Source organism: Oryx dammah, unplaced genomic scaffold (genome assembly GCF_014754425.2).
Source record: "Oryx dammah isolate SB20612 unplaced genomic scaffold, SCBI_Odam_1.1 HiC_scaffold_18, whole genome shotgun sequence".
NCBI lineage: Eukaryota > Metazoa > Chordata > Mammalia > Artiodactyla > Bovidae > Oryx > Oryx dammah.
Window position 1 is genome coordinate 92,515,711 of NW_024070202.1, and position 19,104 is coordinate 92,534,814.

The 19,104-nt window shown below is 50.5% G+C and overlaps 2 protein-coding genes across 2 annotated transcripts in view; one reads left to right on the forward strand and one right to left on the reverse strand.

The window, feature by feature from the left end:
• The window catches only part of SND1 (staphylococcal nuclease and tudor domain containing 1), a 423,281-nt gene that overhangs the window by 354,620 nt on the left and 49,557 nt on the right, over positions 1–19,104 (forward strand). The window lies entirely within an intron of this gene.
• Positions 2,748–5,997, reverse strand: LRRC4 (leucine rich repeat containing 4). Its single transcript, XM_040259577.1, has 2 exons — positions 5,529–5,997; positions 2,748–5,334 (listed from the first exon to the last, which is right to left on the reverse strand). The coding sequence occupies exon 2, from the start codon at positions 5,232–5,234 to the stop codon at positions 3,276–3,278; it is 1,959 nt and encodes a 652-aa protein (XP_040115511.1). The 5' UTR covers positions 5,235–5,334; positions 5,529–5,997; the 3' UTR covers positions 2,748–3,275.

Below are 19,104 nucleotides of genomic sequence, written 5' to 3' on the forward strand. Positions count from 1 at the left end.
TGCTATGACTCTCCTCACCCCCCTGCCCCAATCCAGCGAGCTGCCAACCCATGTTCCATTCTCAAGTAACAGACCCTACAGTTTGGCCAGGCCAAGGATGAGTCTCCTGCCCAGCATTAAAGGCGGCACTTTCGGTGCTCAGGGGACCCCTCTCTGAAAAGTTGACCCAAGTGCCTGCTACAGAGGAGGGCATACTCAACACCGTGGCAAAGGAGCATTGCCGCTCTAGAGGCTGAACCTGTGCCCAGGTCAGGGAGCAGGCCCAGTGAGCAAAGGAACCCCCCAACAGCTCTAAGGACACTCAAGCCCGTGAACCATATTCTCTCTCCACAACGTCCGCTGACGTTCCTCCGGGAAAACACCTCTCCCTTAGATTCCAGAGCCTGAATATGCCCCACACCCAGGACAGGTGCATTTGCTCTTAGGACTCTTCCCCGGGAATGTCTCAGGCCTGTTTCTTCATCTCTCTCCTCAGATGTCTATTCAGCCCCCATGCCTTTGTCATTTCACAGCAACTGCATAGTTCCCTGACTGCCCAGAGAGCTGTCGGAAGAGCAGGGGTGGGAGGAAATGGGCTCCACACCCTCTGCTTCTGAGGCCGCTCCTTCCTTTACAATCACCTCTGAATGTGTACCCTGGAAGCTGTTCTAATAAACAGCCTGAGTTGTGTCTATGGCACTAGGAGAGGGGGTGATTTCTTGGATTTTTCAGCTGGTCCTCGCCAAGTCCCACCCTTTTTTCTGCTGCAGTTTTCTCTCTTTTTTATTGGGGGTAGGGTAGCAGAGGACAGGCGGAGGGAACGCATCTTTGTAGCCTAGAAACATGAATAGCAGTTTCGTAAAGTGTGAGCCCATGCATACATGCTGCCACAAACACGGATACCCAGAAATTTTGTATAAGCAAAATACACAGAGAAAGAGAGGAGGATTAAGAATTGGCCCTTTCTTAGCCAACTGCTGCAAAGTGCTGCCGCCTCTCTCCCTGTTCAGCGCCAGGGAGATCACACCCACTCAGTCCCGATTCCCTGCATTAGTATAAATACTGGCGCTTGAAGAGATGCAGGGTCCCAGTTCAGGCAGCCTGCCTGAATGACACTCCTCAGCTAAGCATCAGGAGACCAACACCCACCACCACCACCGAGAGACACATTTGTTTATTTAGTACCCAGAGAATGGGAGCAGCCCTGCCAGAGGGATCTTTTAATCCTAACAACATTATTGCAGTCCTCTTCAGTCCCAGTCCCCCAGGGTCCCCCCAGTAAAGCTGGTGCTGTCTGACCAGCAGCTTCTGCTGAGGTGGCATTTAACTCCTGGCCGGGTCCCAGGAGCTGAGGTTGACCCATTTCCCCCGCTTTTCCAGGGCACAGGAAATTCGGTTCTACCCCCAACAGAGCCAGGGACTAACACACTTAGCTTGTGAAAGGTGCACTAGAATCGGGGTACTTTTATTTAAGCTAAGGAAAAGTGGTTGACAGCTTCAACGTGTTCCCATACTTTAAAAGAAATTGAACATGGTCCTCCTCTCCCCTTTATTCCTTTAAATAGAAATGATTCGGTCAATGCTCATAAGAAGCTATAGGTTCAGGGTCTTACTCAATTTAACCCTTTAGGGACATTGAATTAAAAATTGAACAATATTTATTAAAATACAAAAATACACTTTTCTCACATTACAATCAATGTTCTTTTGTTGGCGTTTCCCCACCCCCCCGCACCGTTTCAGATCTGAACCCTTTATTTCCTTTTAAAGCTAAAATAATAAGTAAAGTTACATCATTAAATGGACCAGCATAACAGAGATCTCTGCCTTCCCCACCCATGCCCACCCTTTCTCTTCCCCTCCTCCTGAGGCAGGCCTGGGAGAGGGAAGCCTTTTGCCCCATTGTGCCACATTCAACAGGACTCCACGGCCAACTCACTGTGCGTGCGTGTGCATCACTTTGTTCCAACTGTGGATTTCAGATCTTTTTTTCTGAAGCATCCTTGCTGAGGAAAGGCTCCATCACTTTAAATGAGCCTGTGCCCTCTCTGTCTCCCCCGTTTCTTCTCTCCCCATCTTCTGCCCCCCTACCCATCACCACAACCCATTGACATCAGCCGTAATAATCCCTAATGAATCAGCATTTAGAATAGTCACCAAATCACAAGCATGAGAAAAGCTTCCACTCCCCCAAGCTTCCCACTCCCAGCCTCTCCTCCCTTTCTCCACCTTAAAACAAACAAACCCTTTATAAAAGAAAATCATCAAATGCCATCATTGTCGACAATCATTTGTCAGATACTGGGAACAACAGGTGGACGTGGCACTATGCTGATGTATGGCCTCCCGTGAATACCTTTTCTCTGTTGCTCTCTGCTCCCATCCTCCTCTGGGACCCCAGGCCCCTTCAGGAGCCACCTCCTTCACCTGGGAAGCCCTGAATAGACACATGCCTTGCACAGAGTGGGTTAAGCCCAACTGCAGGAATCTGACAATGTGAAAGCATTTGACTGCGAGCTACGCCAGCTCCCTTCCTTCTCTGCTCCTTCCTTCCACACTCCCCTCAGGCGGGGCACGCGGTATCCCAGTGCACAAACCAAGAAGGTCTGTGCACAGGGGTGCACACCCTCAGTCCCTTGAGGGTTTCAATTGAATTTCGGTGATTTTCCTGTTTAAAACATCGTGTTACAGATCTGTCCTCCCCTTGGCCTCAGAAGAAAAATTTATTGCCTCTCAACATTCTAAGCACAGTACAAATTCTTAGTGCCTTTTTTTTTTGGAATTTTTTTTTTTGTTTAAATAAGATAAATCTGCAAAGACAGCTCTCAGCCTAAGAAAGATGTCTATAGAAATGGGTAGTCCTGGGTCCTATGAAGCATCATCTAAAAAAAAAAAATGACAAATTCCATCTACCCCCACCCCACCCCTCAGCAGCCCACACCCTAACTCTTTAGGGATGTTTGTTGGTGTTTTAAGTTGGTTTTATCTTAGCAGTTTTAACCATATACCAGAAATCACTTCTGGCCACATAGCAAGTTGACTTGTGACTTCTACCCCACAACATTCCCAAGATAACCCTCCCCTACCCCCTTTAAATAGAACTTACAAGTTAGAAAATAGTTTTGTTTTGAGTTTTCTTTTTTAAATTTTAATATAATCTGTTTCTTTTACCAGCCCATAGATTTAATATATAAGCATATACAAGAAAAAGTCTCTCCCCACTCTGTACAAAAGTTGCTGTCTTTGTGTGTGTGTGCATTCTATTGCATTTGTATAAGTTTTTTTTGGGGGGGGAGTCATATCTGAGTTTCCTGTACCTTGTCCTTGGTATGGGTCTGAATGATATAAGGTTCAGAGATAGTGGTGACCGCGGGGTGGAGAGAGTTCCCCAGGCTGTTTTCTGTCCAGTGGGCCCCGTGTGCTGGTTTGTAGGTGTTGTAGTTAATATGGTCATGAATTGTGGGCAGCACGACTGCCCCCTCACCTGATACACCGGCCGGAGCTGCTGTTGCTGCTGCAGGTGCCGCCGCTGGGATGTCGTCATCCACCTGGATAATCTCAACTGTCCGGGCGGCTGTGACTGTACTCCTCTGCTGGTGCCGCTTACGAAGTTTATAGAAGACAATCAACATGGCAGCAGCGAGCAGGGTCACTGCCACAAAGCAGCCGATGATGATCTTGGTGGTCTTCATGACTTCATCCAGGCTGGTCTGCATCTTGTCGTTGGTGTCCGTCGCGGTCACTGCCACCTGCTTGGGCACACGGGTGGTCTGGATGAGCACCGTGGTAGAGGTGGTATAGGCCGGCTGGTAACCAGTGGACGTCGTAGGAACAGGCTTGTACTTGCGCGTTGTGTCCTCGGGCGAGATCTCGGTGGTCTCCACTGTGACCGTGGTGAAGAAGCTGTAGTTGGAGGTGTTGAGCTCGGCCGTGCTCACGTTGAGGTAGGCCGAGGCATTGGAGTTGCCTGCCACATTGGTCACCATGCACGTGTATACCCCTGTGTCTGAGAGCAGCACGTGGGAAAAGTTCAAGGTGCCGTCGTTGAGGACGGAGATCCGTGGGTGGCGGGAGGCGTGGCTGAGCACTGTCCCATTGGGCAGCAACCACTTCACAGAGGACATGGGGGGAGTCCGACACTTAAGTTCCGCCATCCGACCTTCCGAGATATTGAGGTCCCGAGGGGCATCCATGATGAAGGGGGCGGAGCACTGGAAGGAGGCCTGGTCCACCTCCACCAGGTAGCGGCCGCGCATGTGCAAGGGAGCGTGGCAGCGGCCGCAGCAGGTGGAATTGGTGGGTATGTACTCCCGAAGCCACCAGGCTAGCCAGAGAATGTCACAATCACAGTTCCAAGGGTTGTGGTGTAGGTGCAACTCCACCAGATACCTCAGGGGGGTGAAGAGGTCATGGGGCAAAGAAGAGAGGTTATTATGGGCCAGGTTGAGTTCCACCAGCGAGGCCAGCCCATCAAAAGCATTGCGCTCAATCAGGCTGACCTGTGAGTTCATGACCCATAGCTTCTTGAGGGAGCCAAGGCCATGGAAGGAGCCAGGCCTGATCTCTGGGAAGTGGTTCCCTGACATCTCCAACTCCTCCAGCCCCACGAGCGGGGTGAGGTTGGGCATGTCCTTGATGTTGCACATGCCCAAGTTCAGGTACTTGAGGTTGAACAGTCCCTCAAAGGCCCCCTCGGAGATGTACTCCAGCTTCTTGAGCTCCCCCAGGTCCAGGCGCATGAGGGAGGGCACCCGGTTGAAGGCATAAGAGGGGATGCTCTCTATGGGGTTGTTACGCAGCCAGAGCTCCCGCAGCTTGGACAGGTATTCGAAGGCCCCACTGGGGATGACCGTCAGCCAGTTGTCGAACAGCTCCAGGGTGTTGAGGCTGGCCAGGCCATTGAAGGCCCCCACCTCTATCTGCCGGATGGAGTTCCTGCCCAGCTGCAAGACCTCCAGGTGGTGGAGGTGGCGGAAGGTGTCGGCCTGAATCATCTGGATATTGTTCTCCATGAGGTTGAGGTACCGGGTGTTGGAAGGAATCCCCTGAGGGACCTCGGAGAGGCCCCGGCGGGTGCACACCACCTTGCTGAACTGATTACTGCACGAGCAGACGGATGGGCAGTTCTGGGGCCCGGCGGAGGCAGCAGCAGCGATGGCTGCACACAGAATCCACACTTGCGCCGTGAGGTAGACGACGGGGAGCAGGACGGCATTCCAGGTGTGATGCACAGTTACCTGCCACAAGAGCTTCATGGTGTGGCACGTTCATAATTCACCATCGCCTGGGATTTTGGCTCGGAAAGGAGAACCAGCCCTACCCCGGCTTAAGTGAGCTAGGAGCTCCTCTTTCCATCTGGAGAAGGAGGTGGGGAGGGGGCGATTAGAGAGTCGGAGCAGATCGGCCGGGAAGAAAAAAAAAATCATGCCAAAACTAAAGAGTGGCCCCTCGTCTACCAGCGGCCCCCGCCCCAGGCCAGCCCTCGGAACGCTGGGACTTGCTCTCCCCCCGAGGCGACCATCCCCACCCCATCATTCGCTGTCACCTACCTCGGAAGGAAGGGAAGAACTGGCGTGGTGTCCTTAAGCGTTCTCCGCCGGAGCTGGCCACCTCGTTCCCATTCTCACTTCTTAGTTTTAATTAACAAAAGGGGGGAAGTCGAGGGGGCGGGGAGGTCAGAGGGGAGGGGAGGGGAGGGGAGGGGTAGGGGGAGACAAAATGGCTTCTAGTAAATCCGGAGCCGGCGAGCGGAGCCGCGGAGTTGAGGCGCGCCGGGAGAGCCGAGGCCCGGCGGGCTATGCAGGTGCATGCCCCCCCCTCCGCCCGAGGCGGGGCGCCGCCAGCGCTTCCCGGCTTTGTCCTTGGACCCTGGCCCCGGCTCGCACCAGCCGAGGGGGATGCCGCTTCATCGCCGGAGTGTGCCTCCGGTGCCCCCCGCCCGCTCCGGGGTTGCTACCAGGCGCGGAGTGAGGGGGCGCCCCGCAGCCTCTCAGGCCGCGCTCGCCGCCGCCGCCGCGCTGCCCCCTCTCCTGGTGTCGGCCGCTCCCGGCCCGAGGCAGCTGATGCAGTCGTTCGCTCGCGGTGCTGCGAGAGTTAAGAGGAGGTGTCCGCCGCTCTTTCGCCCCCTCCCTCTTCGACACACACCCCCTTCTCTCCTCGCCTCTTCTCTTAAGGGTTAAAAAGCCCCAAACTGGGCTGAGTTTCCCAGTCCGCCGGCTGCTGGTGCAAAGAGCAGTAATCCGTCCAGCCCCCCGAGGGGCAGCGGCGTGGAGGCAGCGCCGGGACCTGGTCCGCCGGTCGGAGGAGCGCAGCGGCGGCGGCGGCAGCCGGGTCGCCCCGAACCGCAGGCCCTTTCGGGGAGTCCGGGGGCGCGGAATCGCCCGCCGCAGCCGGGCCCCCAGCGCACCGCCGGCTCTGGCTTTGTGCGGAGAGAGCGAGTTCGGGGCTCCGGCCCCCGGCGCCTTCAGCGACTGCGCTGCCCGCGGACTGCTGCTGCTGCTGCAGCGGCCCCGGCGCTGGCGGCGGCGTGAGCAGCGGGGGTCGCGGCTGCGGGGAACGCTCCGGAGCCCGGGAACATGGTCCCCGCTCGCTAGCGGCAGCGGCGGCGGCAGCAGCAGCGGGGCCCCTGCGCGCGGCGCCCACCGTCTCCTCCTCGCGCCGGGCTCGCGGTGTTGCAGGCAGCAGCCACGCAGACTGCTCTCTCATCCTTTTGTCCTTCAGTCAGAACGTGAATGTACTGCTGACGCATACTGTTCTGGGGAGAAGATTAGCGTGATGCAGTGCTCTTATGTATTAACACCGCTCCCCCTCCGCTGCCTGCCCTCGAGGGGTTAACGCCGGCGCCTTCCAGCGCCGCGCCGGCCCGCGCCGCGCAGCCCCGAGCTCCGCGCCTCCGTCCGACTTCCTCCCTCCTTCCTTCCTTCCTTCCTTCCTGCCTGCCTGCCTTCCTCCTTCCTTCCTTTCTCCCCCACCACCCCCCCGCCCCCCGCCCCGGCCGTTTCCTCCCCGCCCCCTCTAGACGCGGGGAGCGGGCCGGGCGAGGGAGCCGGAGTGAGCGTCAAGTGAGGGGCCGCGCGCAAGTCGCAGGCGTTCGCAGCTATTTTGGTCCGATCGGAGGGAGCCGCCGGGTGGCCGCTGATAGGCTGGAGCGGCGCGGGGCTGCTGCGGAGGGACCGCGCGGGGGCCCCCGCCCCCACCCTGGGGCTCTGGGCGCGGTGGGCTCAGGGCCCCAGGAGCCGGAGGCGCGGCGGCCCGCGGCGGGTCTACTGCTGTTGGCGGGCCTCCCGCCCCGACCGCGTCATCCTCACCCCCGCCGCCTGCTGACGGGGCGACCGGCCGCTCGGCCCGGGCTGCACGCTCGGAGTTCGGAGCTGCACTGGGAGGGCGGGCGGGCGGGGGGCGGGGCGGGAGGGGGGACGCGGGGGCGACCAGGGCGCTGCTGCACAGATGCCGATTCGTCCTGTTCCGCGGCCCCCCCACCCCGCCTCCCTCGCACATTTCCTCACCTCGGCTTTAACTGGGGCTTTAAATGATCGTTTTCTTAATGAGGGTTGCGGGGGAGGCAAACAGTGGAAGGAAAGACCAAGTGCGGGGAGCTAGGGGAATGACAACCTGGGACACCACAACCACCAACGGGAAGGATCGAGGTGAACTCCCAGCCACCACGGCACAACCCGTTGTTCATTCATGCAGCGGAACCCTGGCTTCTCGCTCTTTGCAGCCCCGCGCCCTTTCCCCTCCCCGTGCCCAGAGTTTGGACTGAGTGGGTCTTAAACCCTCTGCCCCAGGAGCTTAACCAGCTCTTCTTTGTTGCCTGGACTGCCTGAGAAGAACTGCGTAGCAACTTGCCCCTACTTCTGGTGAGAGGAGACTCCGGGGCATTGGATGGACCAGTGTAGGAGACGGAACAGAACTTGGTCGGCCTTTTCCCACTGGAGAAAACGACTGGCCCTTTCTCTGCCTAGTAGGGGTGGGGCCATCTGTGGCTCAGCCCTGGAAAGCCAGCTGGTAGAATATGGCATTGGTTTAGTGATGCTTCCCCCTAGGCTCCTTTCCTTGTGCCCCGCCCCCTCTGCCTGAGCAAGCGTGCTTTTCTACCACCTCCACGTGAGCTATTGCTTAAGAGGAGGAGGTCCTGGATCTCTCAGCTCTCTGGGTTGTGCCACCCCCTTATCTCAGCATTCTCTGCTGCCCAGTAACCTGAAACATCCTTAAATATGCCAGGGAATTTTTGAAGTCCTTGAATGGAGTGAAAGCAGTTCCATTGTTGGCAAGTTGGGTTCCCCATTGTTTACCAACATTTTATTATGCATTTGCAGTCAAATAATAATGACGTTAATAGTTAATATATGACCTAAAATCACATAGTAAGTGGGGAGCCAGTCCTTGAACCCTAGCAGAGCTCCGATGTCTAGAACTTGGGTAGTAGAAGTGATTCTCCAGAGTTTTCTCCCAGTCAATAAGAACTCAGGTTTCATTCATCTCCTTCAAGAGTCATTTACTGGGATGTTTGTCTGCTGGCTAGATGGATGGATCTGTTCTTGTTTAATCTTTCTTTACCCGGTGACACGGTTGCCATAGTTGTCTCCATTTTGTGGGTGGATGTACTGAGCTCAGGCAGGCAAATAACATACTCAAGGTCATAACTGAGAAAGCAGCAGAGGCAGCATCTCAATCCAGTCTTCAAATCCTGAGCTTGGTATTTTCATCACTGTTAGAAAAATGTTCAGTATGGTCACTCTGTGTAGAGTTCATGGCAGAGGCAAGGTGGGAGAACAGTGCATAAAAAACTTCAGTGAGGAACTTCCTTGGCAGTCCAGTGGTTAAGACTCCAAGCTGCCAATGCAGGCGGTCCTGGTTCCATCCCTGGGCTGGGAACTAATCCCATATACTGTGCAGCACACCCAGAAGATAAAAGGAAAACAAAACTTCAGTGAAGGGTATTATGAGATGTGTGTAGGAGGAAGGCAGAGAGAGGAGGGGCTGATAAAGTAGATCCTTTATTTAACTTATTTCAATCATAAGAATTATTGTTAGGTTGGTGAAAAAATAATTGTGCTTTCAGACTTTGAATTTTAAATCATTATAACTAGGCTCAAATACATATTTATTAATCAAAATCGGAATCATTACAATCAAATTTTTGCCAACAAGAAATAAGTTTGTTTATACCTGTAGAGTAAAAATTCATGATTTGGGATACGATGAACTCTTGGAAAGCATTTTCTGCCTCCTGCTGGTTGTGGAAGCATTTTCCCTGCAAAAAGTTGTCAGGATGCCTAAAGAAGTGGTTGTTGATTGGCGAGAGGTCAGGTGAATATGGTGGATAAGGCAAAACTTCATAGTCCAGTTCATTCAACTTTGGAAGCGTTGGTTGCGCTACATGAGGTTGGGTATTGTCATGGAGAACTGAACCCTTTCTGTTGACCAGTACCCATTGCAGGCATTGTAGTTTTTGGTGCATCTCATCCGTTTGCTGAGCATATTTTTCAGATGTGTAATGGTTTCACCAGGATTCAGAAAGCTGTAATGGATCACACTGGCAGCAGACCACCAAACAGTAACCATGACTTTTCTCTGATGCAAGTTTGGCTTTGGGAGGTGCTTTGGAGCACTTCTCAGTTCAACCACTGAGCTGATCATCACCAGTTGTTGCATAAAATCCACTTTTCGTCATACATCACAATCTGAGAAATGGTTTGTGTTGTTGCATACAATAAGAGAAGATGAGACTTCAAACCCACGATTGTTTTGATTTGTGGTCAGCTGGTGAGGCAGCCATTTACAGAGCTTTTCCATCTTTCCAATTCACTTCAAATGCATTTGAACCATTCTGTATTCTACCGACTGTAGAATGGTCAAATGTTGAGTACTTCGGCAACTTCTTATGTAGTTGTAAGAGGATCAGCTTCAACGATCCTCTCGGTCATCCTTTTCCGATGGCTGGCCACTGCACTCATCTTCAAGGCTCTTGTTGCCCTTGCAAAACATCTTGAACCACCACTGCACTGTACATTCATTAGCAGTTCCTGGGCCAGTTGCACTGTGGATGTTGTGAGTTGTCTCCGCCGCTTTATGACCCATTTTGAACTCGAACAAGAAAATGGCTTGAATTTGCTTTTTGTCTAACATCATTTCCCTAGTCTAAAATAAATATAAAATAAACAGCAAGTAGTAAGTCATTTGCAAAAAAAGAAAAAGCGAGAAATGCACATTAAAATGATGTATAACATACATTTATTTAAGAATATATTCCAATAACAGCAAAATTCAATAATGCAAAACCGCAGTTACTTTTGCACCAGCCTTATGATCAAAGAAAGAAATGGAGATTAGTTCCATCTGGGTTGTTAGTGTCTCTGTTTGCTCTCTTAACTAAGCCCCATTTGCACATCATCAGCTTCAAGCAGGACGTGCATGCGTGAATGGTAAGTTGCTTCAGTCATGTCCGACTGTGTGCAACACTATGGACTGTAGCCTGCCAGGCTCCTCTGTCTATAGGATTCTCCAGGCAAGAAAACTGGAGTGGGTTGCCATGCCCTCTTCCAGGGGATCTTCCCGATCCAGAGAACAAACCTGCATCTCCTGCATTGGCGGCAGGTTCTTTACCACTAGTGCCACCTGGGAAGCCCTCAAGCCGGGCACTCCCATCTTACTCAGAGCTGTGAATCTAGCCTGTCAGGGATCCATGGAGGAGAATCGGAAATCTACTATTGAGAAGTTCCTCTCTTTGCCACAGCTGGCTCTGAGCTGATAGAGTTCCAGAGGAGACCCTAGCCCCAGGTCTGGATGGTCCACTGGAATATGGCTGCCCCTCCCCCTTGAGGAAAGAGGAGCCTGCCTGGCTGATCTGGGCAAATTCAGGCCCCATGTGTTCAGCGCCAGGCCCAGCAAATGTTGTGGAGGTGGATGAAAGGGTGGGATCAAACCAATACTTAGTAATGAGGCAGTCTCCTGGTAAATATTTGTGAGAGATATTGATGAGTATGCCCAAGCTTCATGCAGCCCACGGAGTTCTAGATAGGATGGCTTTGCCCTTTGTAGGCCAGCGAGGCTAAGGGAGCATCTTGGAAACTGTCCACTGGACCAGGGAGGCTGTGGGGCCGTGGCAGCACACACAGCCCCTTTGAACAAAAAGTGACACTGGAACCTCTAATCCTGTCACTCGAGTATCATCTAGCCATCTGTCTGTTGCTCCTCACAGTCCCTGATTCTGACTGCTTCCTTGATTTGGAGTGGTGCCATCAGGGAATAAGAAGAGGAAGACTTACACTTGGAGACGAGAGAAGGAAGAAGTCCTGTGCTGAGAGTGTTTTCACTGGTGGTTTCCCACAGAGAGACTGCTGTGATAGAGCTGGAGAAGCCAGTCAGTGATGGGGCCAGGCTGTGTCAGCAGCTGGGTACCTGCACGGAGAGTAGGACACCAGAGTTCTAGGCCCCCTTTCTGCCACTGATTAGACATGTGACAACTCTTAACACAGGTCTAAACCTTAGTTTCTTCCATTTCTAGAATTAAAGGAATGGGCTAGAAAATTCCTTCCAGCTCTCATAGTCCATAATTCCCAGCCTTCCCCAGATACGAAGCTTTGTGAAGAAGGTTGATCCTTTGGGATTGTAGCCAAGTCTTGGATATGCGCCACGAAGTTGAGAAGCAGATGATTCTTTCTGTTGAATCTAAGAGATCCACAGTGCCAAAGCAGAGATCCAAAGCAGAGCAGACTGTATTTTCCCAGCTACTAAGAAGACTCATAGGTCACTGAGTGTTAAAGCTAAAAAGGATCTTGGAGATCATCTGGACTTAACCTCTCATTTAACAGATGTTATTAATGGAGTTCAGAGAGGCATAGTGACTTAGCTAGAGCCACACAACTAATTAATATCAGAGTCTGTGTCAATTCTGAGCTCAGCCCTTCAGCCAAGATGGCAGTGTGTGGCTAATTGGCATTTAAACCTGGGGCTTGAAGACACTTCCAGATGTCTGTCTTCTGTGCTTTTGTACGCAGGTGCTTCGTTATACTTTGCTGGGTGGGGCTAACCATGGTTTTCCACAGCCATTCTGAGTGACTTTGGACCCCTAATAAGAAGTGAAGGAAACGGTCATCCAGGGGACTGGCTCTTAGGGGACCCAGGATACTTGCACGCATGCTCAGTTGCTCAGGCATGACTGACTCTCTGCCACCCCACAGCCTGCAGCCTGCTAGGCTCCTCTGTCCATAGAATTTCCCCAGCAAGAACACTGGAGTGGGCTGTCATTTGCTTCTCCAGGGCACCTTCCCCACCCAGGCAGGGTTCAGTGCCTCTTTTACATCAGCAGGGGCAGATTCTCTACCACTAAGCCCCCTGGAAAGCGCCCCGGCATAATTGAGCTCTGTAAAGCCCACAGTAGACCACTCCCCAGCCTGACCTGCATCCCTGAGGCATTATCCTCAGTTGCCACTAGATGTCCATGCCTCGCAGGGTTTGCCAGGAGTGAGCAGGGTACTATCTTGCCTCCAGGAGGCTTTTGGGCCCCTTAAGGTAGGTCCATCCGTGACAGGAAGATCACATGTGTACTCCCTGAAACTCTGGCTCCTGTTTGCAATACTGTCAGGCTGCCAAACCCTACTCAAGCATCTTGTCTATTTTTATACATTTTATGCTGCCATTTTAACTAAGAAAAGAAAAAGCCCCACAGAAGGAAAAGGGATTTCGAAAACAGGAGGAAATAAAAATATGGAAGTTGACCTTCACAAAGGGAAAGACACCAGTTGATTGGTGAATTAGTGACAAGACGTAAGAAATGGTCTGTAAGGAAACAGTCACCTTCTTCTACCTAAGGCAACAAACGTGTGTATGTGTGTGTGTTTGCATCTTTCTCTCACTTCCACCCACCTTCACAGATATCCCTCAAGAATCAGTGGGTCATGAAGTTTCTGTTTAATGGATAAAGTCACCATTACAAAAAAGTAAGATTGTTTTTCTTGCCTGTGATCCTGTAGTGAGCCCATGGCCATGCCATTACTACCCATAAAAATGGAATGGGTTTTATTCTTTGAGCCTGAGGCTTCAAGGTGACACAACTGTTCTAGAATTACCCACTCTTCCCAGTGCCCTCAAAATCCACTGTCCCTTTCCCCCAAGAACTGTAAAGAAGGATGTCGGAAGAAAATGGACAAGAAAGCTTCTTCTGGCAGATCCCATCCAGAGCAATTTGCAGAAAGCCTTAGAGAAGACAAGATGCTTCATAAGAATGGCAAAGAGCTAGAGCATGGCAAGGCATCTTCCTCTTCTCTGAGGCTAGGACTTCCCATTTCTTTTTGGGCTGCCAGGTCTGAGGAGGGGAAACCTCACAATGCCCTCACGACTGCCTCTGTGGAATAAACAGTTTGTGCCCATTCTGAGCGCCATCATCAGTGTGGCCAGACAGCCTGGAGAGGACCAGCCAAAAGCCTTGGAAATGTACTCTTCAGGTGCTCTAGCCTGTTATAAGCCCTGTGGTTTATCCTTCCCTTTAATTGCCTTCGTGTGGCAATGACAACAGTGATGTTGACGGCAACATTGCCCGGAGCCTTGGTTGGTTTCCATTTTGATCATCACAACAGCTCTGCAATGGAGGTACCCTTAGATTCCCCATTTTGCAGATGAATTTAGGAAGCTTTCTCAGAATCACAGAACTAGTAAGTAATTTTATTACTAGTAAGTAACTTTAAAGCTGACATAACAGATTACCACATATTTGGTGGTTTAGAAAATCAGAAATTTATTCTCTCACAGTTCTGGAGGCTAAAAGTGCAAAATCTGAAAGAGCCAGCCTCCCTCCAGTGGGCCTAGAGGGGAGTCTGTACTTGGCGTTTTGTCTGTTCCAGCCCCAGTGGCCGTCCTGTTCCTTGATTTGTGGCTGTATCACGGCCATCCCCTTGGTCATGTTGACTTCTCCTCCCCTGTCTGCCTCTGACATACAGGGACACTTGCCATTGAATTTAGGGCCCACCTGGACAAGCAAGGATGGTGTCAAACTTAATCACATCTGCAAAGACCCTTAACTTAATTTCATCTGCAAAGACCCTTCTTTCATACCGGGTAGCATTTACAGGTTTGGGGTTTGGGGCATGGGCATGATCTGTCTGGGGTTCATTCAGCTGACTGCAGTGACAGAGTCTGGTTTCAATCTCAAATCTACTCAGCATTCAAATTTTAAACCACTGTGATAATGTGATGTGCCACTTAAGAAGAGAAGGGGGAGGGCATATCTTAATCACCAGCATGTGTCCTCTGTGTTCTTGTACTTGTGAGGGGGAAAGGAGAGCAGCCAAGTATGGGTGATGTGGCCACTGGGTCTTCCCATTGGAAAGTGAGCAGGTTCCCTGAGTCAGTGCAACAGGAATCATCATGTGGACCAAGAGAAGGGGGCAGGTAGAGCAGAGAAACTCACAAAATCTGCCTTGATTCCTCTTTGTAATACTTTTCTCACTCTTTATATGGCCTATTGGTTTTTATCCCAAAGATCTTAGAACATCTAAGCATTTACCAGTAGTATTAGAAGTACTGCTTGGCACTGCTACAAAATGGCAAAGCTAAGTCACAGAAATGTTGAGTTTCACACTCACTGGAGATTTAAGAAAAGCCTAAAGATCAGAGCCTAGCAGATGTAAATGCAGATGTGGGAGTGAGAGTTATGAGTAAATGGCTTTTCAAGTATCTCCAGCACAAATTGGATCCTTAACCAAGAGTCCATGCCTGCAGTTATACACAAATACACAGTGGTTTTATACATTTATTCAGTTTATTCATGTTTTGGTTGGTGAAAGCCCAAACACTTCATTTCCCCCAATTGAGTTGTAGAGAATATGTTAAATGAAAGAGGGAGAGAGAGAGAGAGTGAATGAATAAATCCAATGGACGGAGAAGCCTGGTAGGCTACAGTCCATGGGGTCACAAAGAGTCAGACACGACTGAGCGACTTCACTTTCACTTTCATGCATGCATACATACTACTGGGTATTATACTGTGTGGAGGTTATAAAAGTATTCTGGAATCAGAGAAACCTGGGTTCAAATCATGGTTCTATTTGTCTACTTTGTATATGCTGTATATGTGAGTCACTTCTTTAAACTTCAGATTCTGCATGTGTATATTAGGATTGACAACTGTACTTATTTTGTGGTATTATCTAACCAGCAGCAAGTAAGGAAAATCCATCAGTCTTAAGCTAATAGTAATACTAGTAGTAGCAGTAGTATTAAAAATAAGGAAACTAGTATAGAAGGGAAATATTTCTAACCAAAGTCAGTTCTGAGAGAATCCTTTTTTTTTTTTTTCTTTCATTTTTTCCTCTCTGTTTTTGGTATTACCCCTAATTTAGGCTTTTCAGTTCTTCATTTAAGATATCAGGTGTTTTTCACTGTTTTTAACAGTTAGTTTTGCAATAATTTTAGACTTAGAAACAGGTTAAACATACTCAGATTATAGGTTGTGGTCTTCACCCAGCCTCCTCTTATGTTAACATCTTATATCACAGAATATTTACTCAAAACTAGAAGTTAAAGTATTTAAGACAGATTTTTCCCTCTTTCCCTCGAAGTCTATTCTCTGCAGCCACCTAAACAATCTTTGTGATGCTATATCAGATTATGTTACTGATTTGCCTGGAATGCTACAGTGTTCTTCCCCCTCATAACTCAAATAACCACCAAAGGACTTCCCTAGTGGTCCAGTGGTGAAGACTCCTCACTCCCTATGCAGGGGCCTTGGACTCAATCCCTGGTCAGGGAACTAAGATCCCACATGCCACGTGGGCCAGAAAAAAAAAAGACACACACGTGACACAAACATGCACAAATGGTGCCCCGTGGACCACAGGCCCTCAGCCATGTGCCCTGGCTGTTTCTGTGCTCTCGTGTTTTATCATCTTTCTGGTCGACCCCTACCCTTCAGCTGAGCTGCTCTTCTTTCTTTTGGAGTATTCTGAGCTGGTTCTCTCCTTTAGGAGTGAGAGTTATGAGCAAATGGCTTTTCAAGTATCTCCAGCACAAATTGGATCCTTAACCAAGAACCCATGCCTGCAGTTATACACAAATATAACTGTTCTGTCTGGAATGTTCCCCCACATCTTCAGGTGGTCAGCTTCTTCTTGAGCGGGTCTCTTGAGACTTTCCATGACTACCCTGTATTTAGACTACTTTAGTAGCCCCACCAATCATAGTCACATCCCTGGATTTTACTCTCTTATTTGATATACCATTATCTGAAATTATCTTGTTTACTTGCACATCCCATAAAAGCAGAGACCTTCCCCATCTTGTGCCCAACACCTTGATCATAGTGAGGAATTAATTATTTCAGAAGGAAGAGAACTGTTTTTTGGCCCAAGTGAATAGGAGTTCACAGCTCCCTAATGGTGTATCAAGAACCCTAACCCTACTCCATAAATCTTTGAAAAGATAGGTGTGAAACGACCAGTTTTGTTTTGTTTTTTTAATGGAAGTTTAAGGAAGATCCTGATGACCTTAAGGTTTCACCAGTCCTCAGTTTTTAAAATTCATATCCCCTTGATGACAGATTGATGAGCAGGAGTTTTATGGAAGTATCATCGAGGCTCATGGGCTCCTGGCAGTTGTGGGTTTGTGAAGCGTGAGCAGAAGCATGAGTGTAGGTACACAAATACGCTTCTTTGTGCTCATGGACACATGTGCCTGTCATTTTCAAATTTGCTAAAGTACATTTTCTCCAAAGGGAGTGAGGGCTGTTGAGCCTGAAATAGGGAACACCAGGACCGTAAGATCAAATACTTTGAAGTGGCTGTGCCAACGCTTTTTGCTAATTAAAGAATGTTAGGACAATCACCACGAGCAGCAGTAAAGGGCGCCCCATTACCTCGCTTTATGGAGAGTCGGGTAAATTTAAAGGCAGCTATAAATATCCCACTGAGCGCCCGAGCTACAGTGCAGTTGGTGGGCACCCGGCTGGGCCACGAGAGGAGCCCAGAGGTTCTGCCCAGGGTCCTTATATCTATGAGCTGTCCGTCCCTGGATTTTGCATGGCTAAAGAAAAATAATTCCATCCACAGACTCTTAATTTAAAACACAAGGGGAGGGTGGAGAGGGGAGCGGACAGCTGTGTGGAGAGTCTGACTGGGAGCTTGGCCACCTGGGTCCTTCTCCAGCTTTGCTGTTGACTTTCTGTCCCTTTTGCCTTGAGGAAAGATGATTCTTCTCATGTTGTGACTCCATTTTCCTTGACCATGGGTGTGTCACAGAATTTGTTTAAAAAACAGTCACATCGCTTCGGTCTGTTCTCTGAGGAATATTCTAGGGCCCCTTGTGGAGCAGCTCCCTGCTTCAGAGGATGCCTTATAGTTTAGAGAGAGTGAACGAGATGGGAACACACTTTCTATACTTACCCTCGAACATTTCTGACCGAATTTAAGAAGCACTCAATCTGGAACGTTTTCTGTGTTTTAATCTGTCCAGTTTGGCTCGCAACCTGTTGTCCTTTTCCACTGCGTCTTGTAGGTGTTTTGTGGCCTCCCAGCCATTCTAATCCCCCCAGTTCACAGAGTAGTGCCAGGTTGGCACTGCCTTCTCTCTTCCAGGCTTCTTGATCTGCTGTTTACTTTCTTTGTGGATCAGCATCTTTGGCCGTCAGGCTGCCTCATGCAGCTCATTAATTGTTCCAGTTCTATGCTGTCAGCTTCAGCCATAGCTCGGTTTCCCTTCCTTACAGCTGGTATGGCCTCAGCTCATCATCCAGTACTGGCCAGGCGAGGTGGGTTCATTTGTCTCATCTAAGGAGTTTCTGAGGGAGACTTGGAGGATCCCGAATAAGAATGAAAATGTGGGCTTGAATTTTGTCTCTCAGGGGCTGTTGTGACCGTCCTCAGCCTACCCCCTCCTTCAGCCAAAGGCCAGCTCTTACCCTTAGAAGCCTCGCCTGGACCACACACCACTGGCTTCCCCATGAATCATGGAACAACCGATGGGTGGGTTGGCTGACACCCAGGTTCCTGAGGCCGTCTTCCTTTCTCATTGCACCAGCCTGTTCAGGAGTGAGATCTCCCCAGCCCCCAGCCAGCTCTTAATCTGTGGTTTTAGATACAGTTCTGTCTGCACATGCTTCCAGTGGAAATCACCTTTCTGTCTAGAGGAACTAGGAGTGAGTGGATGTGAAGTAAGGGAAGCTAGGCCCTTCAGCTCCTCTAGCAGATGTAGCAGGAAGAATTAGAATTCCCCCGTTTGTTGGTTGGTTCATCTATCCATCCTAGCCATACTCTCTCTGTGTGTTTCACGTCTGGCCTCTCTCAAACGCAGTTCTGAATTTGGCCACAGCGGAGAGGTAGATTTGTTTGTTTTTACACAAGGATAACAGGACTACTTCATTCTCCTTCACCCTAGAACGCTACCCACCCCCCACCCCCGCCCCTCGGCCGAGTATCCCTGTCTTTTCCGTTTTTCCTTGCTACCAGGCAGGAATGCTAAGCAGCATGCTCTTGGGAACCTGTCGTGTTGGTCTACTTGAAAGTGTTTTTCTGAAGGACACCAGACTGAAGTGGCTCTGCTTCTGATAAGAGGTGCTGAGGCCCCGCTTCTGTGGGACCACCAGCTGGGGATCTGGGCGCCTCCTACCGTGACGCCTGAGCGCTGGCCCCTCGGCTAGAGGAGCCCCCAGCCTGCGTCACTGTCTTGGCGTCTGGGGCCAGTTTGTGTGACAGCCCAGTGAAGCTGCTTGATTTGTATTCAGTGCACAAGCCCTTAAAAAAAAAAAAGTCTGAGAGGAGCCCTGCCAGCCAATAACTCTGAAAGGATTCTTTGTGTAAGTGAGCGGCCTCTGGGCTGGACACCCTCTCTCCCTGCTTCCCCCGCCCCCCAAAACTGGCCTCTCTGGCCTGGTGACTCGGTGGTGCTGCGGAGCTGGCTCTGAGCCCTTGGGGATCGCTCCCCAAGGGGAGACCATCTTGGGATCCCAGGCACACAGAGCAGCTTCGTCTCCATCCTTCCTGTCCTGGCATCTGACAGTCTGCCTCCCAATGCCAGTCCATGGGACCCATTCAAGCCCATGTGTACACACGAGCCAGTACGTGAAGAAGAGAGAGATGAATATGAAAAGACCAACCAACAAGTCGGGGGCATTCTGATTCTCCCCTCTAGTGG

Bases quoted from the DNA above. Each gene is read 5' to 3' on its own strand.
- LRRC4 (XM_040259577.1), bottom strand. From the start codon at position 5,234: ATGAAGCTCTTGTGGCAGGTAACTGTGCATCACACCTGGAATGCCGTC.